The sequence below is a fragment of the Heloderma suspectum genome, chromosome 3, assembly GCF_057233095.1.
Source record: "Heloderma suspectum isolate Gila_16-S chromosome 3, 16-S_ref, whole genome shotgun sequence".
In the NCBI taxonomy this organism is placed as follows: Eukaryota; Metazoa; Chordata; class Lepidosauria; order Squamata; family Helodermatidae; genus Heloderma; species Heloderma suspectum.
The window spans coordinates 118,769,513-118,785,508 of NC_139460.1; the positions used below are offsets into that span (position 1 = coordinate 118,769,513).

The following is a 15,996-nucleotide window of genomic DNA, read 5'->3' on the forward strand; positions in this document are numbered from 1 at the left end:
GGGACCTATTTTGCAACAGTATTCTCACTAAATCTGAGAATCATTTCACGAATAGCACATTAGAAGCACGAAATCAGTATTAGGGGACATTTTTACTTTGGATGTACTGGTGAAACATTAGTAATTTCAGAATAGGAAGAGCATGAAGCCTGCATGAGAAGATAGTTAATTAACAGAGCTAATTATCTGAACAGGAGAAGGAGAAATAAAAGCTCCTGGAACAAATTAAAAGGCTAGAACAAGCCCATGAAAAACAGGATCCAGATTAGACTCTAGGGCTATAACTGAAGACATAGATCTGAAAGTGGTATGGCATTTGTAAAACAACATTGAAAAAGAAAGCAAAGCAAATAAGCTTCTCTTCAGAAAATCTAGAGTAAGGAAGAAGAAATTTTTGATACAAGCAAAGGTGACAGAAAAAGGCGATGTAGTCAAAAACACTTGCCAGTTAACAAAACCATTTTCTCATTCTACTGAAGGCTTCTGTGCTATTTCCATAAACATTTTTTTAAAAGAAATTTCAGAATGTTACGTGGTGAACTGTAAAACTGAATGCTCCCTTGTAAACACTTGCTTGCCTGTGGAAAGCTGACTGGCAGTTCCAGGATGTGCTTCTCTTCTAGGTTTTCTTTTCTTAAACCCAAGGGAGGGAATATTCACAAGTACAAAGCCTCCCTTGAAGTCTGAAGTGGTTCATTCCCAGGAAGGGTGGAACACCACATGGTTTTTCCGAATGCCTAATTCAACTGTGATTCACAGTGATGATTATGAATGAATAACTACAGGACCAAGCTGGCCTGGTACAGATAAATGAGGTAACGCTTTATTTTACTTTTATATCTCTATACCGCTTTTCCTTTTAATATATCTATGCTGAGTTCAGGAGTAGCTTACATTTAGCAATACTCAAAGTGGAAACGAAAAAGGTTATATCAAATGAGATATTTCTATGAAAACGAATCCCCTCTCATTGTAGAAACAATTAAAAAAATCTTCAGAGAATGTGCATGAATTGGATTCTCCTTCATTCAATATATTATTTGCGAATCCTAGGCCCGAGGCCTAGAGTTATTACAGTGTCAAAGGCCTGAGTAGGAGTAGTGCTTGGTGACAAGTTCTAAAAGGGAGAGGGAGAAATGCTTGCATTTGATATTTATGGATGGATCCTGGATCAAGTAAATTCACTTTTGATTGGTCTGGGAAACATCTGATTGTGACTGGCTGGGGAATTTAGCTAGGTAGAAAAGAGCAGCTGGGCAATTACACTCGACAGTTAGAGTTAGCCTGTTGGTGGAAGGAGAAGAGAGCCTTTTGGTTGGTTTGTGGTGTGTGATAGAAGGACTAGGGAAAAGTTGAGGAGAAAGTGAATAGCTGAGCTCTGATTATTATTAAGCTGTTCCTTCTCTGGATGATAACCATGCATTGCTGGTGAAGATCAGGAGCAGGGGCTGTGTTCTGTCAGGAGGCCGCTCTAAAGATCTTACCAGAAGAAGGTTACATAAGCAGGTATTAAAAACCAGATGAACTATCCAAGCAGCCAGTAGCAGAACAGGAGGAGCTTTGGCATCAGAGGGATACTGTACCCAAGAGCTAGACCTGGATGTAGGTGAATTTGGTGGAGTGGAGGTTTAGGGGATTTGCCCTGAGATAAAATAATCATTTAGAAACTTGTATTAGCAACATTGTCTCCTGAATCCTAAAAAGGGTCGGCAAACATTCTTTTGAAAACTACAAAATAAATATTAGTATTCCCTTGTGTACAAAATATCTCTTGAAATTAGCAACTTGTTTAAGATGAGACCATCCATTTCAGTAGGGGTTCAGGCTGGGTTTCAACATGAAAACATCCTTGGTTGCCATGTATGATGACCTATGTTGGGAGACGGACAGGGGCAGTGAGACCCTGTTGCTTCTCCTTGATCTCTCAGTGGCTTTTGATACCATTCAGCATGGTATCTTTCTGGGGTGATTGTCTGAGTTTGGAGTGGGAGGTACTGCATTGCAGTGGTTTCATTCCTGCTTGGAAAAACTGGTGCTTGGGCGATATTGCTTGGCCCTTTGGATTCTCCAGTATGGGGTTCCACAGTGGTCAGTTCTGTCCCTCATGCTATTTAACCTCTACATGAAATCACTGAGTGGGGTTATCAGGAAATTTGGAGTGTGTTGTCATCAGTATGCTGATGACATGCAACTCCATTTCTCTTTTTCTTCATCAGGTGAGGCTGTGGATGTCTTAGATTGGTGCCTGGCTGCAGTGATGGACTGGATGAGAGCTAATGAACAGAAGTTTAATCCAGACAAGGTTGAGATACTGGTAGTGGGTGGTTCTTCTGACTGGGTGGAGGATGTTCAACCTGTTCTAGATGGAGCTGCACTCCCCTGAAGGAGCAGATTCATAGCTTAGGGGTTCTTCTGGAGTTGTCTTTTTCTCTGGAGACTTGGGTAGCCTTAGTGCCTTCTATCAGCTTTGGTTGGTGGCCCAGCTATGCTATGCCCCTATCTGGAGAGGGGTACCTTAGCCTTAATAGTCTATGCTCTGGTAACATCTGTTAGGTTACTGCATTGTGCTCTATGTGGGGCTGCCTGTGAAGATGCTTTGGAAGCTGCAGCTTGTGCAAAATGCAGTGGCTAGATTGAGAGCAGGGACAAGATGGTTTGGCAGGTGCATTTTTCTATTGCAAATCATATATGTATCTGATCTGAACATTTTGGCAATAATGTTCTATAATTTACGCCAGGAAATAGGGAAAATAGTGAGGAAAACTGTGAGGAATAGTCACATGGTTTTACCTCTCTTTGTACACTTTTCTTCTGTCTTTCTTGGAGATTAATATCTTGGTGGGGTATTTTTGGTTTGGTTTGGTGGGGGCTTTCCACCTCATTCTAAGTATGTTAGCTGCCTGTCACAGCTTTACTAGATAATCTCCTCTGTTCATATGTCAGGCTAAATGTAAACTTCTTGTTCTGTACAGGAAAAATGAATTAATACAAAAATTGGTAATTCTTTGTACAGGGAGAAGTGATGCATCAAAACTAAACTCCCACTTTGATTACGCCAGAAGTTTAAAAAAAGGTGCGGGGGAGGAGGGGAAGAAACAGAAAGGATAAACATATCATTGCAGAGAGAACACTTTTGAATAGATTATAATGCTCAGTCCACTACTATGCATTATTAAAGTTATTTATAGATATTCCGCATTTTTCTGAAATGTCAAAAGTTTATCAGTTCCATGAGGATCATGGGATATATAAAAACTTTCACCTGCTTTTGATGAAAATTACCACTTCCAGTCCTTTTGGATTTATGAAACATTCTCTTGATTTCAGATGCTTAATCTCGTATTTCAATCTCATGAAACAATTATATGCTTGAAATCCAAGGGATCCCCATTAGTGTTCCTATGAACTTGTCATTATTAGAAAAGGTGATTTCCTCCTTTTGAAGAGGACCCTACATCCAAGGGCCTTTTCCTCAAGACATGGGCTGGGATACAAAGAGCTGCTAGGATTCATTCATTCAAGGGGCTTGCATTAGCCCAGTAGATTTTTTTTTCTCTTTGAATAGCTGATCTGTATGCCATATCATGAATTGCTTTTGAAACTTCCCTCATTTTCCAAAGTAGCTTGTCATACCAACATGGAAAGGTGCTGCTCACAAAAAACAAAAACAAAAAAACATTCAAAGCCCTTGCAGCTTATGGAACTTGTTCCTTAAACCTTTGATATAACTGAGGAGAAAAATTTTAAACATATGTCAAATGCATTTCATAGAAAAAGACATCTCTATTTGGCAAAATGTACTGAAGGGAGCTCCCTTGGTAAATCTCCGCAGGGGTGGGCAACTTGTGGCCCTCCAAATGTTTAGCCTACAGTTTCCATCAGCCCTCACCACTGGCTGTGCTGGGTAGGGTTTATGGGAGTTGTAGGCTAAAACATCTGGAGGGCCACAAGTTGCTCACAGCTGTTTAGGGAAAGAGTTCCATAGAACAGCTGCCACAACCCAGACAGATCATATACCACAAAACATATGCAAAAAATACAGCTTTCTCTAGGCAAACTGTTTCAAAGAGTAGGAAGAATTACTAAAAAGATGCTGCTATATACCCACATATTTAACCACTCTCAAAGACATAACCTGCAAATTGGTTTCCCTGAGGATCTTAATAGGCATGAGAGTTCATATGGGGCAAGAAAATAGTATTAAAGCTGTTATAACAAACCTCTATCAGGCCTGTGGAACATTTGGCCCAGATGCCACAATGAGTTCACCCATATATTCCAGCCTGCCTGAAATTTATAGTGGCCCCTTTTCCCCAGGAGCAGCAGCGAGTACGTAGAATTGTGCAAAAATGGCCTCAAAGTCATCTGGAGATAAAATTAGAGCTGTGCACAAGTGGCCTCTTGAAATTCTCCACCTTACTTGTGGGCAGAGAAATTTGGGAGACAATTTCACTGAATTTCTCCAAGAGAAGGAGAAATTCTCAGCAGTTTCTCCCAGGTAGGGCTCCCCATTGGCAGGGCTTGTAGCACAGCTTCTTTCTTTTTTGGTAAGGGTTTTGGGGGGTTTCTTGCTGCAACCACATCAACTGTCTAGGCAGGCCAGCCCCCACTTTGCATCCACCGCAGTGTGTGGGGGGCAGTGTTGTGTCTAGCTCCAGGGATGAGGTGGAGTTAGTGCTCTGCCAAAATCTGTCCTCCAATTCCCTGAAAGTTTTCTGCCCCCATGAAAGAAGCTTCCATTGTTCTGCCTCATTCAGGATGTTTTATAATTTATTTTTGTGGTGTTTTTGAATTTACCTAATCACAGCTAGCCTCCCAGACTGCCTGCACATCCTGATCTGAAAAAGCCCTATGGGAGGAATGACCTCATGGTGCCTTAAACTGGGCTTTAGTTGAAGTGTAGGAAGCTGAGGAGGCTACAGGCAACCAGAGAGATGATTGTACAATGAAAAACAGGTCACTTCCGCTCACTCTTCGGCCACCTCTTAAGTAAGGTAAGCCCAACAAACCCAAACCCAACCCATGAGAATTTCTCCAAAATTTCTTCACCATTGGATTTCTCTTCAAAGGAATTTGTCTTCTATCAAATTGAATGAGAATGGTTGAAAAAAATATGGGAGAAATTTTCGGCATAGCACTAGATAAAATTAAACATTTGCACAAACTCAGCATGGGTTATACTAGTCTACTGGAGCTCATTACCATGCCTGTAGAGCAGCTTTTCCCAACCTGGTTCCTCCAGATGTTTTGGAATACAACTCCCAGAATTTCTGACCATTGGCCATGCTGGCTGGGGAGTTGAAGTCCAAAACATCTGGAGGGCACTCGGTTGGGGAAGCCTTCTGTAGGGGACAGGTTTCTCTGAGATGAGGGCATGGGGAAGTTCCACACAAGCCTACCTCACAATTTAGCATTTAGTTCCAGGGCCATTAGCCACTTGGGCCACCATCATGGCCTCTGCTAAGTGGAAATGCACTATGGCCCTCAGAAGGGCACATCTGCCCTCTATAAACTAAAGAGGCACCCAGATAGTGAGTATTTAATAAAAAGATGGTTGCTGATTCCAGAAACACAATGGGATAGCTTAAAAACATGAAGAGCAGAACGAAATAATCTAAGATCATAATCCTAAACCCACTTAAATGGGACTCAAGCATCTGAAATCAGCAGGGCCCAATCTATATGGGGGATTTACTGTGGTGCAACTGCTCCTCATACACTGGCACAACACATGACAGTCACCCCTCTCCACAGCAACCACAGATTTTCCTGCCATAAAAGTCACATTTTTAAAAAAGATGTTTTGTGATGGATTTCCCCTTTAACACAGTTTCTGCGCAGTTCTGTTTGAGTGTGCCCTGTATCCCCAAACTAAATGTGTGTTAGTGGGCATAAGCTAGAGGTGTGTCTGTGCCCCAGCGCGCTGTAGCGTATATTGCATCACCGTATGTGGGCTGTCCTTTATAAAAATTATTTTTTCCCACTGTAATCCTGTGCTTCTCCGCATCTACAGACGTTCTATATCCATACCTTTTCTTTTCTCCCCCCCCCCCGCACCTCCGTACCTGCGAAGTTTCCACACCATCGCTGCTAAGGAGGTGCAGAGGTGAGAGGGGGGGAAAGAAAAGGTTCACCTTTAGCAAAGGGTGGACCCTTTGGAGGAGAGGGGTGGATATAGAACACTTTCCCTTCTTACAAGCCAGATGAGAGCTCAGGGCAGCGCTCCCTCAGACCACTTGCTTCCCTAGGCTGTGGCCACAGCAAGGATAGGAAAGGAGACGCAAAAGCAATGTCTGTGTCTGCTATTATTAGTAGTAGTATTGCTGCTTCTGCTGCTCTGTAATTCACTGCCAGGACTTGAGCAGCTCTCCAGCTTTCACCCCAGGACTGCTGCAATGTCACTGGGAGGAGATGCACGAGAGGGGTGTGGAATTTAAAATTGCTTTTGGGATGATATTTTTTTAAAAAATCAGCATGGATAAGTAAATCACATTGTCTTCAAATGTACTTACTCCCTCTTCCCCTGCCTTCCCAATTCTCTCCTTTGCCAGATACTTATTGATGATATGTTGTTCAGTTGCAGGACTCCAACCACTTATGCACAAAATAATGCAGTTTCTCCTACTGACGTTTGCCCGGCAACAGGCACATTGTATATGCCACATTAGCGGGCAATGTATGCCATGGGGGGAGCAAATCTGAAATGATGAAAATCTGGTTTTAAACTGAATTGCCTCAGAAAGTGTCTGTGTAGATGGGGCCCAGGATTGTCTTTCCACTTAAGGAGTTTCCTTAGAGCATTCATAAGAGAAGCCTTGATTAAGGCTAGATTTGTATGCTGCAGTGATTACATGGTTGCCTCTGGGTGTCATTCCATGGTGGCTGCTGCTGGTGGGAAATGGCTCCACATACAACTGTAGTGATTTCATGTGTACTAGCATCTTGCTGGGGGGAAAGTGTGTGTGTGTGCGCGTGCATGCAGGGTGTAACTGAAATCTGGTGTAACTGAAATCACATATGTTGCTATTCACACATATGTCTACCACATGAATGGTGCCCATGTGGCTCTACTTTTAAAGAAGCAATCCTGCAGAATCTAAGGCTTCTGATCTATTTCTGGTGTTTACAAACTCAGTCTTTGGTCCTTATAGCCATGTAAGACCTTTGCACCTTTCAGCACCTTCCTTTATTTGAGGAAGCAAACTAAGATGGACTGCTAGTTCATACCTTCCCCTTATGTTTCACAAATGCATGAACCCCTTGTGTAACAAGTGTAGAAAGAATGTAATATGAAGCAGTGACACCTCAGTCTTACCTGTGCTCAGACTGATGTGCTCTGGAAGAGCTGATTGGAATGTTCAAAAAGAAAAAAAAGCAAGCCAGGATTTAGAAATGTGACTCATGCTTCTGAATTCATTCTTCAAATGTAATGTTCAAAGTAGAAAATCATGAATAGCAGTGGTAAGGAAATCCATATGTTCAACTTGAAGATAATCTGTGGAACACATAGATGCCACCTCCTGTTCCATGCTTAGAACATTATCTTAATGCCATTAAGTACATTCAGCGTGCAGTCCAAGAGGATTGCCACTCTTTAGATGGAGTGCTTCAAGACTGGAGCCCTCCACCCATCCAAAGCCCTGCAGGCAGTGGTGGTGGAATGACAGAGGCAAGAATGCTTCCCATTCCACCTTAAAAAACATTTTAAGCATACTTCCTTACCACTTGGTGGGCGGGATGGGCAATGGAGAGGCTTGTGGATCTAGCACAGGGTGCCGAGCTATTTTCAGTTCGTGAAATCCAGGGTGGGGGCTGGATTGTCCCCTATCTCATCCACTGTGGGCTGGATGATATTAGTGGGCATGGTGTCACCCCTGGACATCACGTCAGCTGCACAATGGTTTTGCCATGCAGCTGTTGTAAAGTATAGTAGTCTTCATGATAGTGTTGCTCCCTCTTGGAAGTACTAGCATTGGCATGGACCCTTTTGACATAATAAAGCCAATCCACACATGCCGGTTAATATGTGACACAGGGAACATACAAAAGTACAAATAACTTCTGAAATCCTTACATCTTTTAAATATGTAAGTTGGCCTTAATTCATTACAGGACACTAATCTGGTCACAGATGAGATGCAGTCTGTGTTACTGCTCCCCACATGATGCTCAATCCAGTCATGCACAATGGTCTGGATCCAGACTTGTTCATGTTTAGAGCAGACCCAATGTAATCAATGGGGCTTGAGGTAGTCATTAGAGTAGACCCATTGAAATTAATGGGACAAGGTAGTCATGACTGACTTCAGTCCCACTGATTTCAATGGGGGTACTCTAAGCATGACTAAGTCTGGATCCAGCCCAGTGTGTAAATAAGCCCACAGTTAGACAGTACTCAGTTTTCAGCCACTGTCTTCTTGCAGAGTATGTTCTGTTGTTCAGAGAGCTGCATTTCTCTTTCCTCACTTGATTCTGTAGAGAGCAGTTTTTACTGGAAAAGACTGGCTCATTTCTACCACCTCAAATCCAGTTTCTGCCATTCATGCTCTGTATTTAATGACAATGCATCGGGGCCAAAGTGCACTTAGCATTAGCAATTTGCAGGACGTGGGGATGTTCGTGTCTATCTGGACGAAGATGTAAACATGAATTAACCAGGTCAATGTCACCTTTGAGACTGGAGCACTAACGTCAGTGATGAATCTCTGACCACCTCCCTGTATATCCCTGCCATATAAATCACACAAATAAGTAATGGTTGGAAAGCCAAAAGACTTGTCAGACATATTCCTGTTAATCCCATTAGGTGGAGCTATTAGATAAGTCAATCAATGAAGGAAATCAACATAATCTAGAAAAATACTGTATAAGTGATATGCATTTCCCTTTCAAAGAAATTCCCCTTATGATTCATTAACTGTATTCTCTAGAAAGCTTGATTTTAGGCATCTCCAGTCATTTTTCTGTGGCTAGTTGCATTACTAATTTTCAACAGTTTAACATAAAACTGAGCCTTGTTATAAAGGACCCATTCAGGTATCACAGAGGAAGTGATAGACATTTCTAGAAAGATAAGCACAGAAAAGCAGACAGACGCTCATACAAAATTCAGAAGCAAAACAAAAAAAAGTAAGTCTAAATATCCCTTGGCAAAAAACGATTACACAAACATGCCATAAGGTTATTAAAGTCATTCATAACAAGATGATTAAGTAGGAAATTTCTGTTTTTAAATTCTGCAGTGAAAACATCAAAGTAATACCTCTCATTTATCTTGTTTAATGCTCTAAGAAGACTTTTTAAGGCACAAAGTTGGAATCAGGTGCCAAATTATCTCACAGGAAAAGCAAACACAGAACAGCTGTTTATCCTGTCACATAATAAATAAGATGAAGGGAGCACTCAATTAAATTAGAATGTGTTATAAAACAAGTCAGTTACTTTGTTTTTATGAATGATCTGGAGGACTCTATCATTTGATCAGACTATGAGTGGTAATATCCCTGTATAAAAATAATAAGCAAATTAATATATAATACTGATCTTTTGTAGCTAAGATAGTCACAGCTATATTTCTCTTAAGCACTACATGTAAAGCCTGGCCATCTTAGTTACAAACTATTAACACTAGACCAGGGGTTTGCAGTAACAGAGGCCCCTGCTGCACCCAAATGGGAGGTACTGGGAGAACAGCCCAGAATGGGGTGTTCCATGGACAGGGAAGAGTCAGCTTTTGATCTGCTGGGTCCAAAGCCACTCCATTCACCCAGACAGGCTTGGTCTGAACCCACAATCACACATGACAGCCCACCTCAAACCCTCTTTGAGCCCAAGGGCTGGATTCGGTTTCAGAGAAGCTCTCAGGGGCTGCATTCCAGTGGTGGGTGAAAAGTACTGCACCAAAGCAAAAGCAGTGGGGAGAAAAGTACCAGCACATTGTAGCTTAAATTTCTTACTGCCAGTAACCAAGCCATAGAAGACGCATTTCAGCCTTTAAGAGTGTGTGTGTGGTTGGGGGGGGGGGGGGCTGTACAAAAATCAGGAAACCACCAAATGATCAGTGGTTGGGGAAAAGGTGGTGGAGCCACTCTCTAGGGAAACCTGAGGGGCAAGATTAGAACCCCAGGAGGTCTGGATTGGGCCCCCAGGCATGGGTTCCCCACTGCTGCACTACCTCACAAAATGTGATAAGGAGGATTGGAGTACTCTCCTGCACCTGGATCTCATGTGTGTTTACTCAGAAGCAAGTCCCACTGAGGTCAGGAGAACTTATTGCCAGTTAATGGTGCATAGGATTGCAGCCTTAGAGGATTGCAACCATAAGTACACACTTACTTTGGAAGAAATCCATGAAATGTCCATCTTACAAACATGGTTAGGTTTTAACCAAAATGTGTAATTCAACATGCAATTTTGAAAGGGGGTCCTCTTGACATCTAGAGAATTTACTCATGCATAACTATGACTTAGCTGTGATGTTCTTTTTTCAGTTGTGAACCCACTTTGAGAACAGTAATTTTAGGAGAGGGGTATACAAACATACTAGGTTTGACTTGACTGTGAGCAGACGTGAACCCTAAGGACTTTTCCAGATTAATGTTTCATTATACTGTCCGGACCCCCAGTCTGAGCAGCAGCCTGGGCTTGAATGAGGAGGGGCTGGCCAGATCTGTCACACGAGCGACACTGGAGGCAGAGGTGTTGGAAAGGAACCTAAGAGAGAGCCAGTGTGGTATAGTGGTTAGAGTGTTGGACTGGGACTTGGAAGATCTGGGTTCTAGCCCCTACTTGGCCATGAAGCTCGCTGGGTAACTTTGAGCCAGTCATGGACTCTCAGCCTAATCTACCTCACAGGAGGGTTGTGATGATAAAATGGAGTGGAGGAAGAGGACCATGTAAGCTGCCTTGGCTTCCCTGCAAGAGGAAAAAAAAGGTGGGATGTAATAATGCTAATAATAATAATAGTAATAGATGCAGCATCATGACTGGCCCTATGTTAGAGCCCAAACCCGATCAGGGATCCCTGAATTGGGACCTCCAGAGCCTACATACCTAGGAACTGACCATCTCCATGCCAGAGTCCCCCATCTCCATATTGACCCAGCAATGGGCCAGGAGGGAATTGTAAGAAAGGAGGAAGAGTGCTGCGCTCCAAGCCTTCCACTTGTCAAGGAAGGGGCAAAGAGGAACAATCTGGCCCTGGTGGCATAAAAGGTTTCATTTCATGCTTAGATTTCTTGGAGCACATTGCTCACTTGGAGCTTTCCATAGTGCGGCAACTACTGGCCCACTTTGCCCTGTGGACATTTTGTCAAGATCAGGACAGGGCATCCACAATAAATGTGCAGTTGATGTGTAACTGTTGTAAGGGACCTAAGGAGCTTTCCCTAAGGTTGCTGCTTAGGCACCTGTTGTAGGGATGCCTAATTTTCCCAGCACTCAATCTGCAATATTTAATTGCTGGGAAAATGAAAATCCTCTCCCTCTCCACCCCCAGTTTCCAAAGCTGGTATTCATTTTCATTAACCTTTTCATTTTTTGCCTCTATTTTTCTTTATTTTGTTCCTTCAACGCTGTGCCTTTCCTCTTTCCAGCTTATGAGTACACCTCTTTCTATTCTACTGAAATGTTTGTGTGGTTTGCCATGTAGACCAATAAAGTTGGGAGGTTGCTATTTGAAAAACACAAATCCAAATCTCCCTTGAGCATGCAGAACTAGCTGCACTGTTCTTTCAATCCTGGCCTAAAGCAGTACACACACACGCACTCACTCACAAGCAAGTGCTTGATTGGAAGAAGGTATGATCATGTTTGGTGAAAGATTTCAGCAGCGGTTCCTAGAAGATGCTATACCTTATTTAAAGGGAATGACTAACTTAATTTAATCACTTCAAGTGTGAGAAAAGCCTATTAGTTTTATCTTTGCTTTATGCAAATGTAACACTTTCATAATAGTCTATTTTCAGCCAAGCTTAGTCTCTCTGGATTTAATTTAGCTTGGGTGAGAAAATCTGATCACTTCATGACCATTGGTGAAGGATGTTTGGGAATGCTTTTGTTTTCATCTTAAATAAGACAAGCGTTGCTCCAGTTTTGCAAGAATGCATTTTGCAGACTTGAAGGGTTTTTTTAATGGTGTCCTTGCACCATTTTTAATTCTACTATCCATTAATTTTGTCTTGTACTCACAGCCAATACAGTTAACCTGTCGATTACTAAGGATAATTTATATATGTGTGTGTGAAGGCTTCTAAGCCTGCAGGCAGGGTCACTATTTTCTTTTGTCTAGTTTTTGTTTAGGTGGAAAAAGAAACGACAGGCTTTTACCTACCTTGCTGCAACTGCTCATCCTCCTTACCAAATGTTTTGAACTGCTGTAGGTGACACTGTCAATATAATATTGAATATATACTGCATCTTCTGTAAGGGAAGTTAAAACTTAGTTTTGATTAGAAAAACCTCACAGGGACTACAACAAGAGGGCCAAACTAGATGATAACACCAATCACACAACTGGCAATTTTCTGAACAGCTTTTTAAAAGGTAAATTGCAAGTGTGAGGCCTGATCCAGATTGGGGCACTGCTGTGAAGGACAGGGGACATTCGACCTTTGCTCCTCACTGCAGTCCCAATCCAGATCAGCCCCACACACCTGCTATTGGCATTGGGGGGAAAGCTCTCATTGGAGTGAATTGGAGTTTTTCCGCAATGCAAATAGCAGGCATGGATCAGGACTACAGGGAGGGGCAAAGACTTAATGCTCCTGACCTCCCATGCCAGAGTCCCAGTCTGAATTGGACAGCCCACCACCACCACCATGCCTGCAATTTACATATAAAAAGCCATTCATGTTATTGAGAATTGTGTGAATGGTGTCTTATCTAGTTCAGCCCAATGTGATGTTAACTGTGAAAGAGGAATGGACACGTGCAGGAACTGAGAAGGCTGGAGTCCAAGGAGGCAGACAGTTTGGAGGATTCCACATACTGATTTGTACTCACAACCCACATTTTGGGCATTAGGTCTCAGATTATTCTGTAGCTTTGAGAAATATCAATATTAACTTCATTCATTCATTCATTACATTTCTATACTGCCCCATAGCTTTCTGGGCGGTTTACAAAAACTTAATTTCTAACACTTTATCTTTTCTGTATATCTAGGGCTGGAGGAAATGCCCCCATTAAGCCAAGCTGAAGCAGTCACATCTCATTATGGCATTATTAGAGGATTGTCACAAAGAGTTGGACATGACTTAACGACTGAACAATTAGAGGATTACATTCCCTACTCAGGGAAACAGGAATGTTCTGTCATAGTCATTGTTACAGGTTTAGACAAGATAGTATCAATGGGATCCACAATCTCACCCTTATTTTACTTAGCCTCATGTGTTTGTTCACATCACATCCCAGCCAGGTAGACCTCATGGTTTAACAGACAGGATTTACTAGGCCTTGGGCAGGGATGGGATACGGATATGGTGAATGTGTTATATTCTGTTTCTGATAGCACTTGGTTCATGTGGCCAAGCTGAAGTGAAGGCATACTTCAGAGCCTGTGCATGTTTGAATGTCTTTACCCATGGAGTACTAGATAGGTAAAAAGAAATGCATTCTACTTTGACTGGGCTTGGTCACTAATGAAATGAATGTGCACTCTGATTTTGGCTTCTGCCCCATCTGAGGCCCAGAAATGCCTTTTGGTAGTTCTGACACTAAAACAGCAGGGCCACTTTTAGGCTGGGATATGGACAGCCACAAGAGACTGCAGTGTGCAATAGGTGTATTACTGCACAATGTCTTTAAAAAAAGAAGCAGATTTGGGAGGGGCCATTTTGAGTGGAAAGTGGCATGCTCGCCATTTCCATGCTCCAAATCCAAACTCCAGATCATGCCCCTAAGACAGATTTTCCTCTGTGAAGTTCCCAGTGCATGTTTGCAAAGTCAAACATCCATTTGAAACCCTGCAGAGAAAAAGACATTGATATGAGGTGGGGAAACATGATTTGGAGTGGAGTAACAGTGGGCATGCAAAAGGTTATATACCTTCCCTGCCTCAAAACTTCTCTGCTCAAAATGGTCTATTCCTGAAACTGCTTTTATTTTGTTTTTTAAGGCATCAAGTGTGTAAGTGGGCCCTTTCCTGACTTTGTGGGCTCTAGGCTTATACCTGTCACAGACCAGGACCCCAAAACCTCATCCTCAGAGGATCCTGATCTCCCAACCTCAGAAGAAGAGGATCCTGAGTTAACTGTTCAGGGAGAGGGCTCTGTTACAGAAAGGCATCATAAGGCTTCCACTTCCTTAGACCCAGTTCTCCAGGAAGACCCCAGGGATCTGCATCCAGAGGAGGTCACATTGCCATCCTCAGACTCTAAGGACTCCAGCCATGAAGAGACCAGCATGCCACAGACACTTCTCCCATCATCATAGCCTGAGGCTGCTAAAGCAGACCAGGCTCCTTTAATAGAAAAGGCCTTAGTATGGAAGTGGGGCTAAGCAGTCTAAAGGAAGCCAAACCCCTACTTAAGGCTCAGTCATGATCTTATGCTCGTTGGATAAGATCTCACTCAGAGCTGTATGTGGTGTTGTCCTCTTCCCATTCCTGCCTTCCTGGGAAACCTGACTTGCCCCAAACCCTGTAAAGACCCTATCTATGGAACCCTGTTGTAGGCGTCACCAGCCCCCAATAACTCTCAGCCCTCACCGTGACAGAGGCAGAACAGAACACTACCTTATGGTTTGGGCACTGGTGCCAAGCATAAGCTGTGTTCTGCTGAGAGATATCTGATTTCCTTTGGCAGTTCATCTACATTTATTTTTATTTAACACCCCCCCACCCCAGTTATGTCAGTTTACACCCGGATCAGAGATTGATGCTGGAATCAAGATCTGCAGAACTGAAGGGAGTCGTCATGGGTAGCCAAATGGCAAAGGATATCAGTTAATCCACTTCTATACATCACAAAACCAGTTTTCCCATCCCTACACACAGGGAACTACTCAGTGACACCTCAAAGCATGTTGTCCTTCTCATGTATGGAAGAATTGTTGGCTCTCAGCTTGGGCCAGGAACCTTAAAAAGAAAAAAGAGGTTAAAAATGCCATTGAAACCATCCTGGGTGATAAAAGGACTTCAGGGCTTTCTTCTCCACAAAGCTCCAGTTTCTGATCAAGCTGCTAGTACATCCTATGCATGTTTACTCAGATGTAAACTCCTCTGTGCTCATTGGGGTCTTACTCTTAGGTTTGTATATATACAATTGCAACATAAATGTGTCAATACCATTATATAGCAGCTAAGAATCTTGATCACTTTGCCTTTGAGAATAGATGCACTAATTAACTCCATTCCTTTTGGGGGGGGGTCATCCGTATCTGACATTTCTTTCTAACTTCTCATATGCAGAACACATGCAAGAGATATTAGAATTATTAGAAAAAGGTTAAAGGAAATCTTCAAAAAAAGTGTCTCCATTCATTATTCTTCCCTTCTTTATCATTCCAATCCTCTTAGAAGGAAATACAGGTGGTCTTATATATTATAGATGGTCATATAATTTGCACAAAACTATAACCATTAAATCCTTATTAAACTATGCCTTGTGCTTTTTAAAAGTTGAAGTGGTCTTGCCCTGTGACTGGGCAACTTTTAGTCTGACAAAAGCTGCTGTATTTATAGGGCTTGAAATGTTTTTAAACCATTCTTTAACTGCATACAACTAGTTCCTCAACTGCTGTTGACATTCCATCTAAAGATGACAACACAGAAGGAAAAAGGATGTTAGCTAATGTTTTAAATAAAGGTGCATTTAGGTGAGGATTGCTTGCCATGTTTAATTTCACTGCATTGTCCTTTTTTGTTTTGGTACTTTTTTTTAATGTGACCCAAGCTTTTGCATGAAAAACAAAGCACAACAGTGACAGATTGCAGGACGCAGCGTGTAGAGTGCATTCCCTTGCACATGAGAGATGCATTATTAGCAGACTATG

The 15,996-nt window shown here is 42.3% G+C and overlaps 1 protein-coding gene across 1 annotated transcript in view; it reads left to right on the forward strand.

Annotated features, from left to right (window-relative positions):
• Positions 1–744: 744 nt before the first annotated feature.
• Positions 745–15,996, forward strand: part of LOC146350116 (myb/SANT-like DNA-binding domain-containing protein 7) — a 48,739-nt gene continuing 33,487 nt past the window's right edge. The window contains exon 1 of the mRNA XM_084844275.1: positions 745–815. Coding sequence (XP_084700401.1) covers positions 811–815 — 5 coding nt within the window. The 5' untranslated portion in view covers positions 745–810. The remainder of the gene's footprint in view (positions 816–15,996) is intronic.